The 16,556-nt window shown below is 34.4% G+C and overlaps 1 protein-coding gene across 1 annotated transcript; it reads left to right on the top strand.

Annotated features, from left to right (window-relative positions):
• The first annotated feature begins 5,193 nt into the window (after positions 1-5,193).
• On the top strand, positions 5,194-15,273 carry LOC132641227 (serine/threonine protein phosphatase 2A 57 kDa regulatory subunit B' theta isoform-like). The gene is made up of 2 exons (XM_060358141.1): positions 5,194-7,189; positions 14,698-15,273. The coding sequence occupies exons 1-2, from the start codon at positions 5,996-5,998 to the stop codon at positions 15,046-15,048; spliced, it is 1,545 nt and encodes a 514-aa protein (XP_060214124.1). The 5' UTR covers positions 5,194-5,995; the 3' UTR covers positions 15,049-15,273.
• The last annotated feature ends 1,283 nt before the right edge of the window (positions 15,274-16,556 follow it).

Raw genomic sequence — 16,556 nt, 5'->3', positions numbered from 1 at the left:
AACTAACGTAGAAAGCAAGTAAAATGACCAAAGCAAGTAAAATGATCAATCGTCACATGCATGGTTACAAAAGAAATTACTCTCAAATTACGATCGAATATATTTCACGATTTTACAAATAAGAGCGAGTGTATGTTAATTAGCCTCGGATCATGATTCTATATTAGTTCCTCTAGGACACTAACAAGACTATTTAATTGACTGTCTCTACCTAATTAAGAGCATTAACACCTGAATATGGCTACAAGTGATTCTCCTATCTCTAGCTCGAATTATTAAATGAGGGTTAACGCCTCTTGTTAATTAATCTTTTTCAATCTTGATTTTTCTCTCTCGAGCTCAAATTGAAGTAAATGGGCGAGTACTAGGGTTAGTTAATCCCTTAAAAAACATTAAAGAACAAGAATGGTTAAAGAAACAATTAGCTCACTTCATTAACAATGAAATTCATTCAATACTTAGGCAAAACAAGAGATTCAATCCAAAGAAGAAATGTTTAAGAAATTTCTCATTAAAGTGTTCTAATCTTCTCCTCCAATGGTGTGGTTGATGAACCTAGCTTCCAAAGCTTGGAAATATGACCATAGATGAAAGATATTTCCCCCAAGTCTTACTTTTAAACATCCCCAATCTTTCCAAGTCAAAATATGATAAATAAGCCCCAGATTTGCAGATTTACAATGCTGGCCAGTTTTTGCGCCTATGGCCAATTTTCTCACTTTTTTCCTTTTAGCTCTTGTATGACTTGGTTTCAGTTGGTTTCTTTCCTCATCACTCACATAAACAGGTAAAATGGGAGTTAAACCACAATAAATGCTTTGTTTTTTTAAACATAACAAACATATAAAATTAAAGAAGAGATAAATGAGTAAAATATCAACTTATATAGAACTGCTAGACCTAAATATTTGGCCTCACAGTGGTAAATTCTAGACCTAGAAGAATGGGCCCTCATGGATAAACTGCTAGACCTAAAGCACCATGATACCAACTCAATATTGCGAACTCGATATCTGCACTAGAAAAAAAATTACACACTTCCAAATGTGATTATTTTTTTCCCGGAAAAAGAGAATGTCAATTATGTCTTTTCCTTTTCCTTCTCCATCTTCCCAATAATAAACTTGCCGTAATCAAAGAGACTCAAAGTATAATAATAATTAATTAAGGTAGCGAACTAATAAAACTAAGACATCATTGAATTGATTTCTTAAAAAAAGACTCCCCACGTACATTTTAGGATAATTTAAACTGAAAACAAGAAAAATTATTCCATCATAAGGTTTTACCACATCGTTATCATAATAAGTTCCAACAAAGAGGTAAATGATTTCTCTTCTACCTTTCCGATTCTTTTAGATTTCTAATTGGCACGTTCCTTTCTTGTATTGTCTTTGTTTGAATTCGTTTTCTGTCCCTATAAGTATTGTTATCGTGTCAGACAATTTTTGTTGTACATTGATCAAGATACCCTTAACTAAATCTAAAACATGTATGATTGGACGAGGTTAGCTTAATTAGTTGTTTGATCAACATTTTGATTAGAAAAAAATATTACTATTTAAATTCCAGAAAGTATTTTCATAAGACCGTTTGAAGGCGAGTAAATTCACTAATCTATATGTAATATAAAGCTACGCATAGACAAGTTGATGTGGCGCTTCTCTACGACTTCCATTAGTAAATTTATTTTTTTTCTCCTTTTTTTGAATTTTTTCTTCTCATTTTGCTCCAAAAATGTCCAATTAATTAAATTCTTTTTACTATCCCTTATTAATTAAAACTAAAGTCTCCTTTATAAGATCTTAAATTTGTCAATTAACGGTTGAAGACAAAGGGTCAGAATGATAGTGGTTAATTAAGGAGAATAGGTAATTATTGATGTAAAAATAATTTAATATCTTAAAAGAATATTGTATAAATTCATTCTCTTTACACCAAGTTAATGAGTCTTTAATATGATGATTGTCATAACTATCCCAACGTCTATTTTGTGTTGTAACAGACAATGGGTCACTTTTAATACCCTTGTATATCATCCGTTATCATCATCATTAGAGATTTTAATTGCCATTATTCCTTGACTTAATTGCTTTTATTTCTTGACATCTTTACTGCCAACATTGGAGTATATCTTTGAGCCATCTGATGAGATGGTATTTCCTATCTATATAAAGTCTATGTCTTCTCCTTTTACGTGGGGTAGAAATAAATCAATACAAAATTCTCCTATCATATTATATAGTGCTAGATTTTCTTCTTTGCGAAATCTTTGTTAGATTCTGGCTCCTAATTTTATCTAGAAAGGCTTATTGAATTCTGGGGGATACACCCATACCGGGTGAAATATCCTTAAGGGCAGTGTCTTAATTGGCATGCCTCAAGCTTTTAAGAATTTCTTGCAAGGTTCGTGATCAAGTATTTTTTGACATGATTCGTGATCAAATATTAAGAGTTCTATAAGTGTTGTGATCAAGTATTTTCCGTAAGATTTCCAACAATTATATACACTCATTACAACTATTCAATATAATTATGTAAACTCATTACACTTATTATAATTATTCAATATACCTTATTTCTATTACAACTTCTCACGTTACTCTTTATTCTTTTTTTTCACGTCGACTATTTACATTCATCTAGGCCACCATTGATATTTATCTTTTTTTAGTCAAATTTTTGACATTTTTCTCTTATATTTCCCTCAAAATATTTGATTGAAATTAAAATTAATTTGTCAATAAGGCTATAATTATCCACATTCATTGCTCAATTAAATTGAAAAGCCATTTAAGAAAATTGGAATTAGAATATTTGCTTTTTTTTATACTTCCTGTTATTCTTGCTTGAGTTATCCATTCTTGCCAGTTTTAGAATATACTTTTATGACAATTAATGCATTTAATACTAACTTTGTTACAAATTAAAGGTATATAGACGTTTGTTCCTATTGCCATAACTTCAAGCAATAGTTAAGTGAAATAGTTGAGGTTTCATTTTTTCCTCTATTTTTTTATTTTTTTTTTGGCCTTTTCCTTTTACTTCCTCTTATTCGTACTTGAGTTATCTATTCTTCCATAGGAAAAAAGAACCATTCTTTCCAGTTTTAAGAAATACTTTTATAACAATTAATCATGAACTTAATATTAATTTTATTACAATCACTCGACATAAGTTACTCTTTCTATTTGTATTACTCATAAGTTACAAATTGTATTGGTTACTATAACTAATAAATCATATCCTATTCGTTGCATTTTCCTATATTCTTCTTTAGCATTATCATTTCTTTCCTCACATGTCAAAATCTCTGCACAGGAAGATTCTTCTCTTTTTTTGTTGTCCTTTTTTTTTTGGCTATTGTTGTTAGTTTTGCCCTTCATTTTCTTCTTGTATTTCTATAGTTAACTTATCTACAATAGATATTATAGTGAGTTTTTTCATATAGGAATTGATTTCATTTTTGAAGATACAAAATTTAAGTACTTTTTTTTTATGTGAATGAAGATGGTTGTAGATAGGTCGGAGGATAAATCACAGGAGAGAGTAAACGTTTACAAATTGAAGGTAAGAGTCTTTTGAGGTAGTTATTTTTTTTCGTAATGTACATTTTGGTAGAATCTCTTTTGATTGTAGCTTGAGTCGGAAGGTAAATGACACGTGATATACAGTGAAAATTTGCAAAATGGAGGTTACTCTTTCGAGTTAATTTTTATGATGCACATGATTGTAGAATCTTTCGAGTTTGTTTTTTGTAATGCACGTTGGTGTAGAATCTCTTTTATCATTTTTGCTTTTAAGATGACATTGAGTTTTTGATAGATGTAGGCAGTATGAGACGGGAAAGAAATTAAGGTCTCAAGATCTCGACAGGAAAAAGATAAAAATTGTATGTATTTAATTTGTTGTTACTCTTTTAGTCTATTCAGGCTTTTAGTTTTAGTGTTATTTCATATTTAATAACTTTGAGTTTTGCTAGGCCTAATTTAAAAGCCTATTTTGAATTTTAGAAGTCACTCTACTGAGTTCACGTTGAATTTGGTTATGTTTTTATTGTTTAAGTAAAAAAGAAGAGAGAAAGAGAATTGCAAAAATATAATTATCTCTACATGCTCCCAAAACAAACTATAACATTTGAAATTGTGATTATTTGTCTCATTATTAAAAAAAAAAATGAAATCGTTTGTATATACAAACAAAAAAAGAAAGAAAAATAACCACAAAAAGGACTCTACTCCCTCAAATCTGTTAAGTGGGATTTGAGAGGTTTTAAAGAGGTTATTGCAGTAAAATTTTCAAAGTTGCTATACTTCACCATATGATAGCGGCTATGTATTTCTCAGGTTGCATTTTCTCTGAATCAAAATTTATAAATAAAATAATATATCCTAATGATAGGAGGAATTAGCCAAAATAGCGATTCTTGGTATTTTTAATAAGATTATTAGCAGGAGGAGAACAAGGAATTGATTTGGTTAATCAATGAATGGTACCAATTGTCGATTTTCTAGAGAAATTAAGTGTATGAATATGAAGAAAAAAAGAAAATGTTTTTTTTTCCTTGAGAAAAATGTGTATTATGATTTACGGCATGTGAACGAAATTAAAAAATGTCATCTTTTTTATTCTATTTATTTAAAAAATTAGAAAAGAATTTTTTTTTTTACACAAGGAGATGTAAAACAACACTTGGATATAGATTTATTAAATTTCTAAAATGGTGAAAAGATACGTTTTTAACTTAATATTTACAAAAAAAATTAAAAACAACTGAGACGAGAGAATCAAAATTAGACGTTTACAACTATTCCCTTTTTAGCTGAAACTATGTAAATTTGAAGGAAGAATATTAAATAAAAATCACTATGAAACAAATGTGACTAAATCAATAGAAGTATAAGTTTTTTATTTTTCAGTATTAGAAAAACGACCAAGGCTATGTCATTAATATTACCGTATTAACTAGTTATAATATAAGTTTGAGTGACCTTTCCGTAATTAAGTACATTAGGTTGCAATCTTGTGAATCGATAAAATCAAGATATCTAATATTTTTATTTTTGCAAATAATACCATCAAATATTCTGAATATTTTGAACATTTCAATATCATTGCATATGTTAGTTGCTTTCAATCCTGTTAGGTCATTTGACTTATACAGAGAATTAGAGGATTAGACCAAATTCTTTTGGTCGTTTGGTCCTTAGTCAGAATATTATTGCTGCACACGCTAAAATACATTTCCAAGAACAATTTACCTAGTCAACAAACAACACCAAAATAAATTTAAAATAAAAATATCAAGAACCCCAAAATTGATTCACCAAAATTCCTTCTTCCTCTGTAAAAGTATCCCCACAAAAAAAGAAAAAGCAAAAAAGAACAATTCTTTTCTCTTCTATTGGATTTCAATTTCTATTAAAAATTCAATCTTTATTTTAGTGATTCTTGAAAAAGTGTAGAGAGCGTGTCGGGATATTACTTTATTTGTAAACCCCATTTGGAATGATTGTTTAATGGAAGAGCAAAGTTGAAAAAGGTGGGGTTTTTTTTTTTTTTGAATTTAATATACTGAAGTTTTTATTGATATAATTTTCTGTTTCAAGTGGCTTTGCACATGTATACATCTGGGTTTTAAGTCAAAGGGCTTAAACTTTACACACATGGGGTTTTGATAAAGTTGTTGAATTTTGAAGAACTGAGGCTTTTTCTTTAGATTGATTAAGGTAGTGCTCTATTCTTGATCTGTAGTTGTGAATGGTGTTGGAATTTCTTTGAGGCCTTTGTTTCTTGGGTGTTCTTTTTAACCCCTTTCTTGGAATAAGGGGGTAAGAATAGGTATTTCTTGAAATAATCATCATTTTGTGCTGACCCTTTTGGAAGTTTCAGCTGAGGAGGAAAAATTGACTTTAGTTTGATGACTTTATTGAGTTTCTGTTGAATATTTACTTGTTTTTGCAAAGTTGCAATTTTGAGTGGCTGAAGAGAAAATATGATTAAGTTATTTGGTAAGAAGAACCCTAAGAAGCAGTCAAAGACTGCTGGTAGTGGCACGTCTAGTTCTAGTTCTTCGACGAGTTCAAAGAAAAGTGATGGAGGAAACAAAAAAGTTGTTGGGGTATCAGCTAACAGTAGTGTTATTTCAGCTCCTTATTCTGTTTCAGCTTCAACGGGGGATAAATTTGTTCGAGATGGGAGTTTAAAGCTGAATGGGAATCTGGTTTCAGCTTCTTATGATGCATTGCCAAGTTTTAGGGATGTTCCTAATTCTGAGAAGCAGAACTTGTTCATTAGGAAGGTCAACATGTGTTGTGTTTTGTTTGACTTCACTGATCCTACAAAGAACCTTAAAGAAAAGGAGATCAAGCGACAGACGTTATTGGAGCTTGTGGAGTACGTAACGTCTGCAAATGTAAAATTTACAGAAGTGGTGATGCAAGTAGTAGTAAAGATGGTGTCTACGAATTTGTTCAGGGAACTCATGCCCCAACCTCGAGAGAACAAGATGGTGGCCTTTGATGTGGAAGAGGACGAACCTGCAATGGATCCGTCATGGCCACATCTGCAGATTGTATATGAGTTTCTTCTGAGGTTTGTTGCATCACCCGAAACTGATGCAAAAATTGCCAAAAGATATATAGATCATTCCTTTGTTCTCAGATTGCTTGATCTTTTTGACTCTGAGGATCCTAGGGAAAGGGAGTACTTGAAAATAATACTGCACCGTGTCTATGGGAAGTTCATGGTACACCGACCTTACATTAGGAAGGCTATTAATAACATATTTTATCGTTTTGTTTTTGAGACTGAAAAACATAATGGGATTGCAGAGCTTCTGGAAATTCTGGGCAGCATAATCAATGGGTTTGCTTTGCCACTAAAAGAAGAACACAAGCTTTTTCTTGTCCGGACATTGATTCCTCTGCATAAACCCAAATGCTTGGCCATGTACCATCAACAGTTAACGTATTGTATGACACAGTTTGTGGAGAAAGACTGCAAGCTTGCTGATACAGTTATTAGGGGATTGTTAAAGTATTGGCCAGTAACAAATAGCTCAAAAGAGGTCATGTTCCTTGGTGAGTTGGAGGAAATCTTGGAAGCTACTCAACCATCAGATTTCCAAAGGTGTATGGTGCCGTTGTTTCGTCGAATTGCTCATTGTTTGACTAGCTTGCATTTCCAGGTATGTCGAGATATGCTTCTTCTATTTATTAGTATTTGCATGTATGATATGCATTATAGAATAGCACTAATTTCCTATCTTTGTAGGCAGTGTTGGTTTATATGTGTACAGCGGTAGCTTAGTGCATTGGGCTGCCCTTTTTTTCTTTTTTTTTTTTTTTTTTTTGTTTTGGTGCGTGTGTGTGTGTACAGTATGCTTATGTTTCATAACTTGCAATGACCATGTGCTGTCTATTGGAAAATGGAAAAATAGAAAACAATTGAAGCTAGAAAAATTGACTGATATGCAATTTTTCTATTTCATTTTCTTCTTTTTTCTTACCTGCCAAAGCTTGTTTCTTCTTCAAGTAGAAAATTCCCTTTTCAAGAGACTGAATTTCTTGTAGCTAGCCACAATTAGTCTTCTTGTTTTGGTTTAGGATGATCTGCAAGTTCCCTTACTGTTTTGCCCCCTCCCCTTCCTTTGGATGAGGCATTTATATTCTGTGCTTGTTTGAGGGCACAATTTTGTGATAGTCATAGTTTTGTTTGTATTTCCAATTGGTGAACGTGTAACATGTCTTATGGTGTTCAGAGATGAGTCACGATTTATGCAGTAGTGAATTTGTTGGTGATGGTAAATGAAGCTTTCGTTGTGCAGTGACAGGTTTCTTAAATATTCAAAAAATTATGAAATAGCATTAGTATGTGTCAGATATTATGGAGCTGCTACTCTTTGAGTTTGAGATGCCCATTCATTTTTCCTTAGCATGAGAACCCAAATTGTGTAATGTAATTTAGTTCCATCATAAGAAGGTGAATAGAATTGTCTAGACTAGTTCTGTTATTCTGTACTGCTGAGTATTGACGCAATCGGTGGATGTTTATACAGTAAGATGGCAAGCAAACATAATGTTTAAACAGTAAGATGGCAAGCAAACACTATGTTTATACAGTAAGATGGCAAGCAAACACTATGGTTCTTGAACAACTAAAAACATAAAAAATGTCAACTTTCTAGCATATTTTTCTTTGTTTTAATGATAATTACGTAACTAACTTTAGCATAAAAGCCATATGTAGAGGAGCTTTAAAGGCTCTTGGTGAGGACGTACTTTATTCAGCATCTTCTGGATGCGTATTAATATAATGCATTACTTCCATTAAAAAGATACAAACTTGAGCCAAAAAAATCGATCTGATTGGCTGTAAGTCGGTTCTGCAATAGAATAATCAAATTGAAGTATCAAAAATGAAAGCTGTAATTCGGTTCTGCAATAGAACAAGCAAATGGGTGGCCCAGTTGGTTGAGCATGAGGCTTTCATAATGGAGGTCTTAGGTTCGAAACCCCCTGCCTACGACAGCAGGGGATTTGCCTTCTGGGTCGAGCTCGTCGCACGGGGCTTGCCTAGTGCGGGTTACCTCTCCTATGTGGTTTGCAAGCTATTGCACAGGAGTTGGGTTTACCCTGTGAGCACCCAAAGGGTAGCGGCTACGGGTTCCCATGTCATCAAAAAAAAAAAAATGAAATATAGTTCTGGTTCTTTAAAATAGAGAAAAAAATCAGCAAAAAAGAGAAATTGGGCAGGAAGAAAAGGGCTTCTGTAATTTCTTGAGCTTGTGCTCTTATTGATTTCGATCCTGCTAATTGCAGAGAGTTTTTCCCCTTGTTGCTATTTTGTGCTGAGATGTGTTGTACCTTTATGTGTTTAAACCATTTTATCAACTGCTGATCAGTGGCGGTCACATGTAAGGAATTGAATCCCCTTCATCTGAAAGTTGCACTGTGCAGTACAGTAAAAGCAAATTCTTTTTGAATATATATATTTACATAAAAATTTTAATCTCCTTGAAATGAAACAAACATTTAGTGTAGTAGCGAAAGTGGCTCAAACTTACTATATTTGTGTTTTTCATTTTCCTGAATCCCTTGTTAGAATTGCCATGCTGATGATGGTGGAATTTACTATTGCTCGTAAAGGGCTTATTGAAGAAGGAACATGAACATTTCCAATAAAAGATGACAATTAAAGATCTCGAAATACTGCAACCGCATTCACTTTTAATGGGGATATTGGATGAATCAATTAATGGTTTTTCTGCACTTGTAAAACTGTAACAGATCCCAGAGAGTTCTGCTTTACCAGTGCTACTGCTTCAGTGCAGCTGCTTGGGCAGATGTTAATGATGTATGTCTTCAATTCCATCATTTACGGATTGAGGTTAAAGTTGGGCTCTAGCATGTTCCAATGTTGGATCTTCGGATTTTAGCTGTAAGACATGATTATTAGATTGAAAAAGTTAGTCCCTTTTGGTTGTACTAACTATGTCAGTGCTGAGGAATAGCATGAAGGCCTGAAGTTGTGGTTTATCATTTATTTGAGGTGCTTGCACTTTTGGAGTCTTGTAGTATGACCAGTCTTCTTGTTATTCCTCTGAAATGCGGTCATTGAAGCAACTATTTTTGGCTGGTTTGGTCGTACGTTATAATAGCATGATAAAAGTAAAAGATTATGTCTAATTTGGTGCATCTGATACTGATAATCAAGTACTCTCTCCTGTTCATTTTGTTTGGCACTATTGAAGGCCTAATTAAGTAAATAAAAGTGTGTTCCCTCTAACAACTTAAGTTTTTAGATGAGAGTGCCACACATTTCAACATGGTATCAGAGCATGCAGAGGTAGGTCCTGGATACGAGTCTCACCAAGATGTGTTATAAAAAAGGAATTTCCACGTGCTTAGCCCATGAAAAAGAATTAGGCTCGCATGTGATGGGGGCGCGCTGAAGACATAATTAACTAAATAAAACTGTGCTGTCTCTACTAACAATTTAAGTTGTTAAATGAGATGGTCTCACATTTCAACAAACACAATCTTCTTATTAGTCCATCCAAAAAGAGTGACACATAAGGTTTTATAGCCACACACACATTCAGACTGCTGCTCAAAGATTTTTTTTTCCCAATCAAAAAGTATTTTCCTACCTACCTCTAATCTCTTGTAACAACTAAAGGATGTCTTATACCTATTCTATCTTAATTCCTCTGCAGTATTGATTGTATAATACCAAACTTAGTAATATTGCTTGGAAAAGAATTAGAGGAATTTCTTATCATGTAGTCTTATAAACCTCTATTCACCTAATCATGCGAATGCATGGTCCGCTAGGATCTTTGGTCTTGGTTCACTTGATTTCAAACACATGGTTGACTTTTGTGCTTCCTACCTAATTCATGTGAGAGCGGTGCTGGAAAAAGTAGGGGAAAATTATGCTGTACAAAGTCATAATGCAGCTTGTTTCTCTTGACTAGGATTGCTCCACTCTGTACAGGTGCCTGGTGTGTGTAGGCTAGTGAGACAAAGCAATTTCAAAATCATATTTTCTTTTATTTGAGGCCTTCAATCTAAGCAGTTAGACGGTTAAGCTAGAATAGGAGTGCAGCAGAATTGACTAGAAGAAGAGGGTGTAAGATGCGAACTGAACCTCTTATTTGTTAGTCTGATAATTGGAGTGACCAATGGAAGCTGAAAGGAGGAGACAAATTACTTTGTTAAAAAGATTTCTGTACTAATACTTAAACAAATTAGGTAATAATCGATTAGTAAGACAAATGTTACTTGTAGCAAAGAAGAAATAGTTCCTCTATATAACAAAAAGAAGAAGGGATAATTCAGATTACGTGGCTACAGTTTGGGTCATATCTGGGTTTACATGCTATCTACTTCGTTGCTGCCACTAATAATACTGCTATACTGAGTTGTCAAACTTAAATTTAGCTTCTATTTGTGATTTTGATAGTACAGCCAAATTGGACTGTCATGATCCATGTAATTGCTATTTGACAGGGTAAGCTAATAGAACATTATTTACCCTGTTAAACCTATTTGTCCAGCCAATACACTCTTCATGCTAAACCTGTTTGTCAAATAAATAGCCTACATGCTCATTTCGATGAGTGAAATATGGCAGTTTGTGGCACCAAGGGTGTGGCCTAGTTGTCAATGAAGTGGGTTGTGAACCATGAGGTTTTAGGTTTAAATCCCAGCAGAGATAAAAAAACAGTAGGTGATTTCTTCCCATCTGTCCTCCTAGCCTTGATGGATAGAGTTACTTGGTACTTGTTGCTGGTGGGAGGTGGCAGGTATCCCATGGCATTAGTCGAGGTGCACGCAAGCTGGCAGCACAACACGGTTATCAAAAAAAAAACTATATATATGGCAGTTGGTGTGCTGAGCAGTAACTGAGATTAATGTACAATATTACTTGGGTGAGCTAAATATCCAAACATTATTACTTGGGCTAACTTGGGGAGCATTTGAAGTTGTGGCAGGAGAGGAGAGGATACAGAGTGGTTGCTTGTATCTCAGAGAACATTGGTTATGATATTTTAATGGACATATTGCAAATGTAGGTTTATTTTCACTTGAAGCTTCAAATTCATGACAACATTCCTTATCTAAAATTCTTGATAGAAATAAAAACATACTTTATGTAAGTGACTTTGAGAAAACCATGTTGTAACCCGTTTTCTCTGTAAATGAAATCATTTTGATAGAGAGAGACAGGGAACTATAAGAGAAGAACACTTTTTCTTGGGAAATGGGCCTCCTAAATTCACTTTCTCTTTCTTTCCTTGTAAACTTCTTTTGCGGTGATTTCTCACTCCCATTTTGGCGATGGAACAGAGGATCTTTTTTGTTTCCGGGGAAAAATCTTTCAAGTTAATTAATATTAGTGATCAACTTTGATAGATGGTCTAACTTATTGAGTGCACCAAGAGATCCACTAGAAGAATTAAAATAAATGAAGAAAGTGCTCGATAGGTTTGCGATGCTCTTACATATGTATCACAGGGGGTGTGGGTCGTTGCAGGAGATAGGGAAGGACGATATAAGCATACACATAGATAGTATTTCAAAACTAAAACAGCTATGGTCATTTTGTGAGAATTGAAGCTTGGTTGTTGGACAGGGAATCTGCGGTGATTATCCTAGAATCAAAATACAACAGGGGATGGGGAGACATTGCTGACAAAGTCGTAAGCTTCCTAGGAAAACCACACAATCCCAGGTTCAATCTCGCTTCTCATCAGACAGAATTATCCGAAAACGATTAAGATCCTTCGATTGCTAGAAATGGTAGCAAAAACAACTCCTAATGGAATTCAGAGAAGCACTGAAAATGACAAGCAAATATTCTTGTTAAAATGTGTATCAGGTTGTTTCAATGGCCATTCAATCATAGCCCAAACCAGGAGGTGATAAAAAAATGCTTTATCAATAGATGGAAACTGTGTGGTGGCCTTAAAGTAACCCCAGTAAGTCACAACCAATTCCTGTTTGACCTTCCATCTAATCAAGAAGCAATACAAGTTAAGGCAGGTGATTGGTTTTGGAATGGTAGGCAGTTAATCACTGGATTGGTGGATTCCGACATTTGGGTCAGTGCTAACCAATGGGAAATGCTGGGTCAAAGCTTTTGGTATTCCTTTACATGCATGGTCCTTTGATACTTTCTGCATCATCAAAGAAGCTCCGTGATGGCTATATCGGAATCGACGAAGATACCAGGAACAAAAAACATCTCCTTTTGGGCTCATATTTTCGTCAACAGCTTCAATGGTGGAGCATACGTTAAAATTAAAAGTATAAGTGGGTGATGGGATTTTGAGATTCGATTTTGCCAGATTCTCACATGAAACTTAGGCCGATTGGAAAAGACAAAGCCGGCAGAAGGCGATCCTCGAGCTTTCAAAAGTTTGTATATGCCAGTAGTGGGTGAGCCCATGTTGCTATTTCAAATTCAAACAAACAGCCAGACCGGATTATAAAATTATGGGTCGAAGATTGAATCAACATTGGTATTCGAAAGGCCCAAACAAAAGGGACTAGCATGTTTTGGCGAGTGGTTGGACCTGATTTTGACACTTGGTAGGCTCGATTTTTAACGTTGGAGCCCAGACATGACCCTTTCTTAGATGAACTACAAGTCCACTATAAACTTACCTCACCACCTCACTTGATAAAAAAAAAACTTACCTCACCACTTAGAAGCAGATGACAAAGCCGAACCAACAATGCATTTTTTATTCTTTGCTTCAAAATTTTCAACCGAAACCAGAGATGCCATAGAGTTTTGATGACGACACTGAAGCGCTCGTGAAGCGAGGCAAAGCGCTCAACTTGTTGCACGCATTGCTTCAGGGCTTAAGTGCGCTTTAAGCATGCCTTTGACAACACTGCATGTTTGATTCAAGACAATCTAAGCAGAAGGAACACACATATTGTCAACAGATGCTACAAGCCTATATGTATCAACAAAGTATAGAAAGTTAGAAACCAACAGACACTTCCTACTACACTATACAATTGTTGCAAATATTTGGAACATGGTAATTTTAGTTGTTGGACTTAGTTGGGTCATGCCTGTGGATGTGTGAATATTAAGGATGCCTATATATGCTGGAGTTCCTGGAAAGTTGGTAGGTCCACGAGGAAAATCTGGAAAGAGTTCTCGTGCTTCTATATTTGTGGTGTGTCTAGATAGAAAGAAACCGTAGGCGTTTTGATGGAATATCAACTCAAACTCACTCAAGGCTAAATGTCTTTTATGTTTACATAGTTAGAGTAATTTTTGTCCTTATAAACTCACGTGACCCCTTTTTTGGACTGTCTGTAATAGATCTTGCAAATTCACTTTTGTCCTTATTATCTTTTGTACTGTTTGCATTTTCTTGACGCCATCAATGGTCTCACTTCATAAAAAAAAGAAGTGAAGACCATGCTGTCGTTTAACCTTAAGGGTGGTCAAACCCTGATAATTGATTGTGATAAGAACGTAGAGATCTTTGTCTATGCTTGAATAATCTTAAAGTTGTGTTACAACAAGAATGATCAACTTTTCAGTCAAGTGGAACTGAAGCCAGGCAGTTCGGCTGCATGTTGCTTTATGTTGTGCGACATGTTGATTGCAGCTAGCTCACCTTTTGGTCCCTCTACTAACAGACCAAAAAATTTGTCAGTTATTTGAAGGTAAGTATGCTTAGTGGGATTTAGGATGTCAGTATTGAAATTTTGTGTAAGTTGAGGAACTAAAAGTGCAATTTCCTCTTCTTCTTCTTTAATTTTTTTAATTTTTAATTTTTACAGTTATTGATTCTAAACATCGTATAACTAATTGCTATGTTGGAAAACTAAAGATTGCTGTAGAACAGTAGTTCCCTTACATTTATATTGGTTTTTTAATCTTGATGAAAATTTCAGATATCTTCAGAAAATCCAGCTATTTGATGTTTTCCACAATGAGTTGGTGCACAAATGTGATTGACGGATATCGTTCTTGTGAACTCATAGAATGTTTAGAATGAGAAAATCATGACCTTGTGTCGTGTTTATCATGTTGCTGCAGGAGCTTATTTGTAAAACAAAAACTTGTACATAAGCCTTTCAAATTTTATTTTTTTTGCTTGCTCTGCTTAATTTTCAGATTTGCCAATTTGGATGACTTAGTGTTTGTGTTTCACTATAGGTGGCGGAAAGGGCTTTGTTCTTGTGGAACAACGATCACATAGAGAATTTAATAAAGCAGAATCGGAAGGTGATACTGCCTATCATCTTTCCTGCATTGGAGAGAAATGCCAGACACCATTGGAATCAGGCTGTTCACAGTTTGTCACTGAATATTCGGAAGATCTTCTACGATCTTGATCCTGAGCTATTCAAGGAGTGCTTGCACAAGTTTCAGGAAGACGAATTGAAGGAAGATGAGATTAAATCAAGGCGTGAAGCTACATGGAAACGATTAGAAGAAGTTGCTGCCAAAAATACTACAAGTAATGAAGCTGTGCTTGTGCCATCCACTGGGCATTCTCGAACTTAATGTTAAGATATGCTTGTTCTTCCTTGTTCTTAATTTTCATAATTCTGGTTAATTTACATTTTGGAAGCAATGAATTTATCATGGGAAAAGGGATTTTGTGTGTCATTGGCTTTTTTCCCTTGGTCAGTTTCATCCTGATAGCTGTAGTTGTAACCTATAATTTGTTTATATGTGTTAACTTTGGCAATTTGGAAATGATATGGAAGCAAGTTTTTTTTTATTAAACATTATACTTCGTTGAACATCTCTACATACATTGTTTTGGTAAACCTTTGGCAGATACCACTCTACAACAAATGCTTATAATTCTTAAGATGAGGTATACATTATAAGATGTAGTAAGTTTGTCATTTTGCTCAAGAGTCAAGAGAATCTTCGCATATAAAAGAAGCTACAGAAGCTGGTGAGATAGTAGATTAATCACTTATGTTTAGTTTAACTGGAAAATCACAAAGCTAAAATTGATTGTGAAAGAATGCCAGTTATTTCTAGAATGAGCATTGCTGGCTGCAGCCTGCAGTTAATCATTTAGCAAGGCCTTAACTTATGGCATTAAGGTTTTATTTATCTGTTTGTTTGTTTCTGATTTGGCTTTCGGTGAGACTGAAGGATCCAAGCAAATGGTTGTGAACAAAGAGGTTCTGGATGCGGCAGCTCTCGTATTTTCTTCGTGTACTCAGGAACTAAACTTTGTCTGGGTAGTCCATTTGTAAGCATTAGCTGGCTTATAGAAGAAATGAACCAAAAGCTTCATGATGCTTCAATCAAAACAACAATATACATACTACTAACTACAGAAGAACAAAAAATAAAAAAATTGAAGGTAAAATCAAGATTTTATCTTTATAGTCCAATTGCTTGAAGTATCCCCTTAGCTGATACTAAGCACACACAAACCCAGCACCCCCCCCCCCCCCCCCCCCCCCACCGCCGCCACAAAACCAATTTAAAGCTTTCCTGTTGAATTATTTTTCATTAGAAAAAGGGGAAGTTTTTTTAGGAAGTTTTAAACATTATTTTTAAGGGAATTACAGCAAACTTTTCAACAGGTTGAGCCATTTAACTTTTCTGTCTTGAGAGTATAGCGCTATATGACTTGGTAACTATATCCATCTCTTGGTAGATGGACCTATTTATATCTTACCCTTGTGATTCTCGTGAGTGATTAACTAACATTAATAGAGTGAGAATTTTGTATTGTTGGGGAAATATCTTGTGAAAGTTGCAAAAGAAGGTGAATAACTTTTTGAGAGGTGAAGAAGGCTGTAGAAGTGGTTTGGTTTGGAAAAGGTCAAGAAAGTTCCAAATTCTATAGGAACAGCTTTTAGGTGATAAATACAAATTCTAACACTGAGTGCACTGTTATGCATGTTTTTCTTGTACTCTCTCATTCTCCTTTTCAAATATTCAATATTCTGTTTCTTTCTAGTTAATTATTAAACTGTTTATCCTCCATCTCGGACATAATTGACAGAAATTATATATTGTTCTGTTTGAAGGAGTTTCTA

This window comes from Lycium barbarum, chromosome 5 (assembly GCF_019175385.1).
Source record: "Lycium barbarum isolate Lr01 chromosome 5, ASM1917538v2, whole genome shotgun sequence".
Taxonomy (NCBI): domain Eukaryota; kingdom Viridiplantae; phylum Streptophyta; class Magnoliopsida; order Solanales; family Solanaceae; genus Lycium; species Lycium barbarum.
The sequence above is the reverse complement of the archived record's forward strand: the minus strand, read 5'-3'. Positions and strand labels throughout refer to the sequence as shown.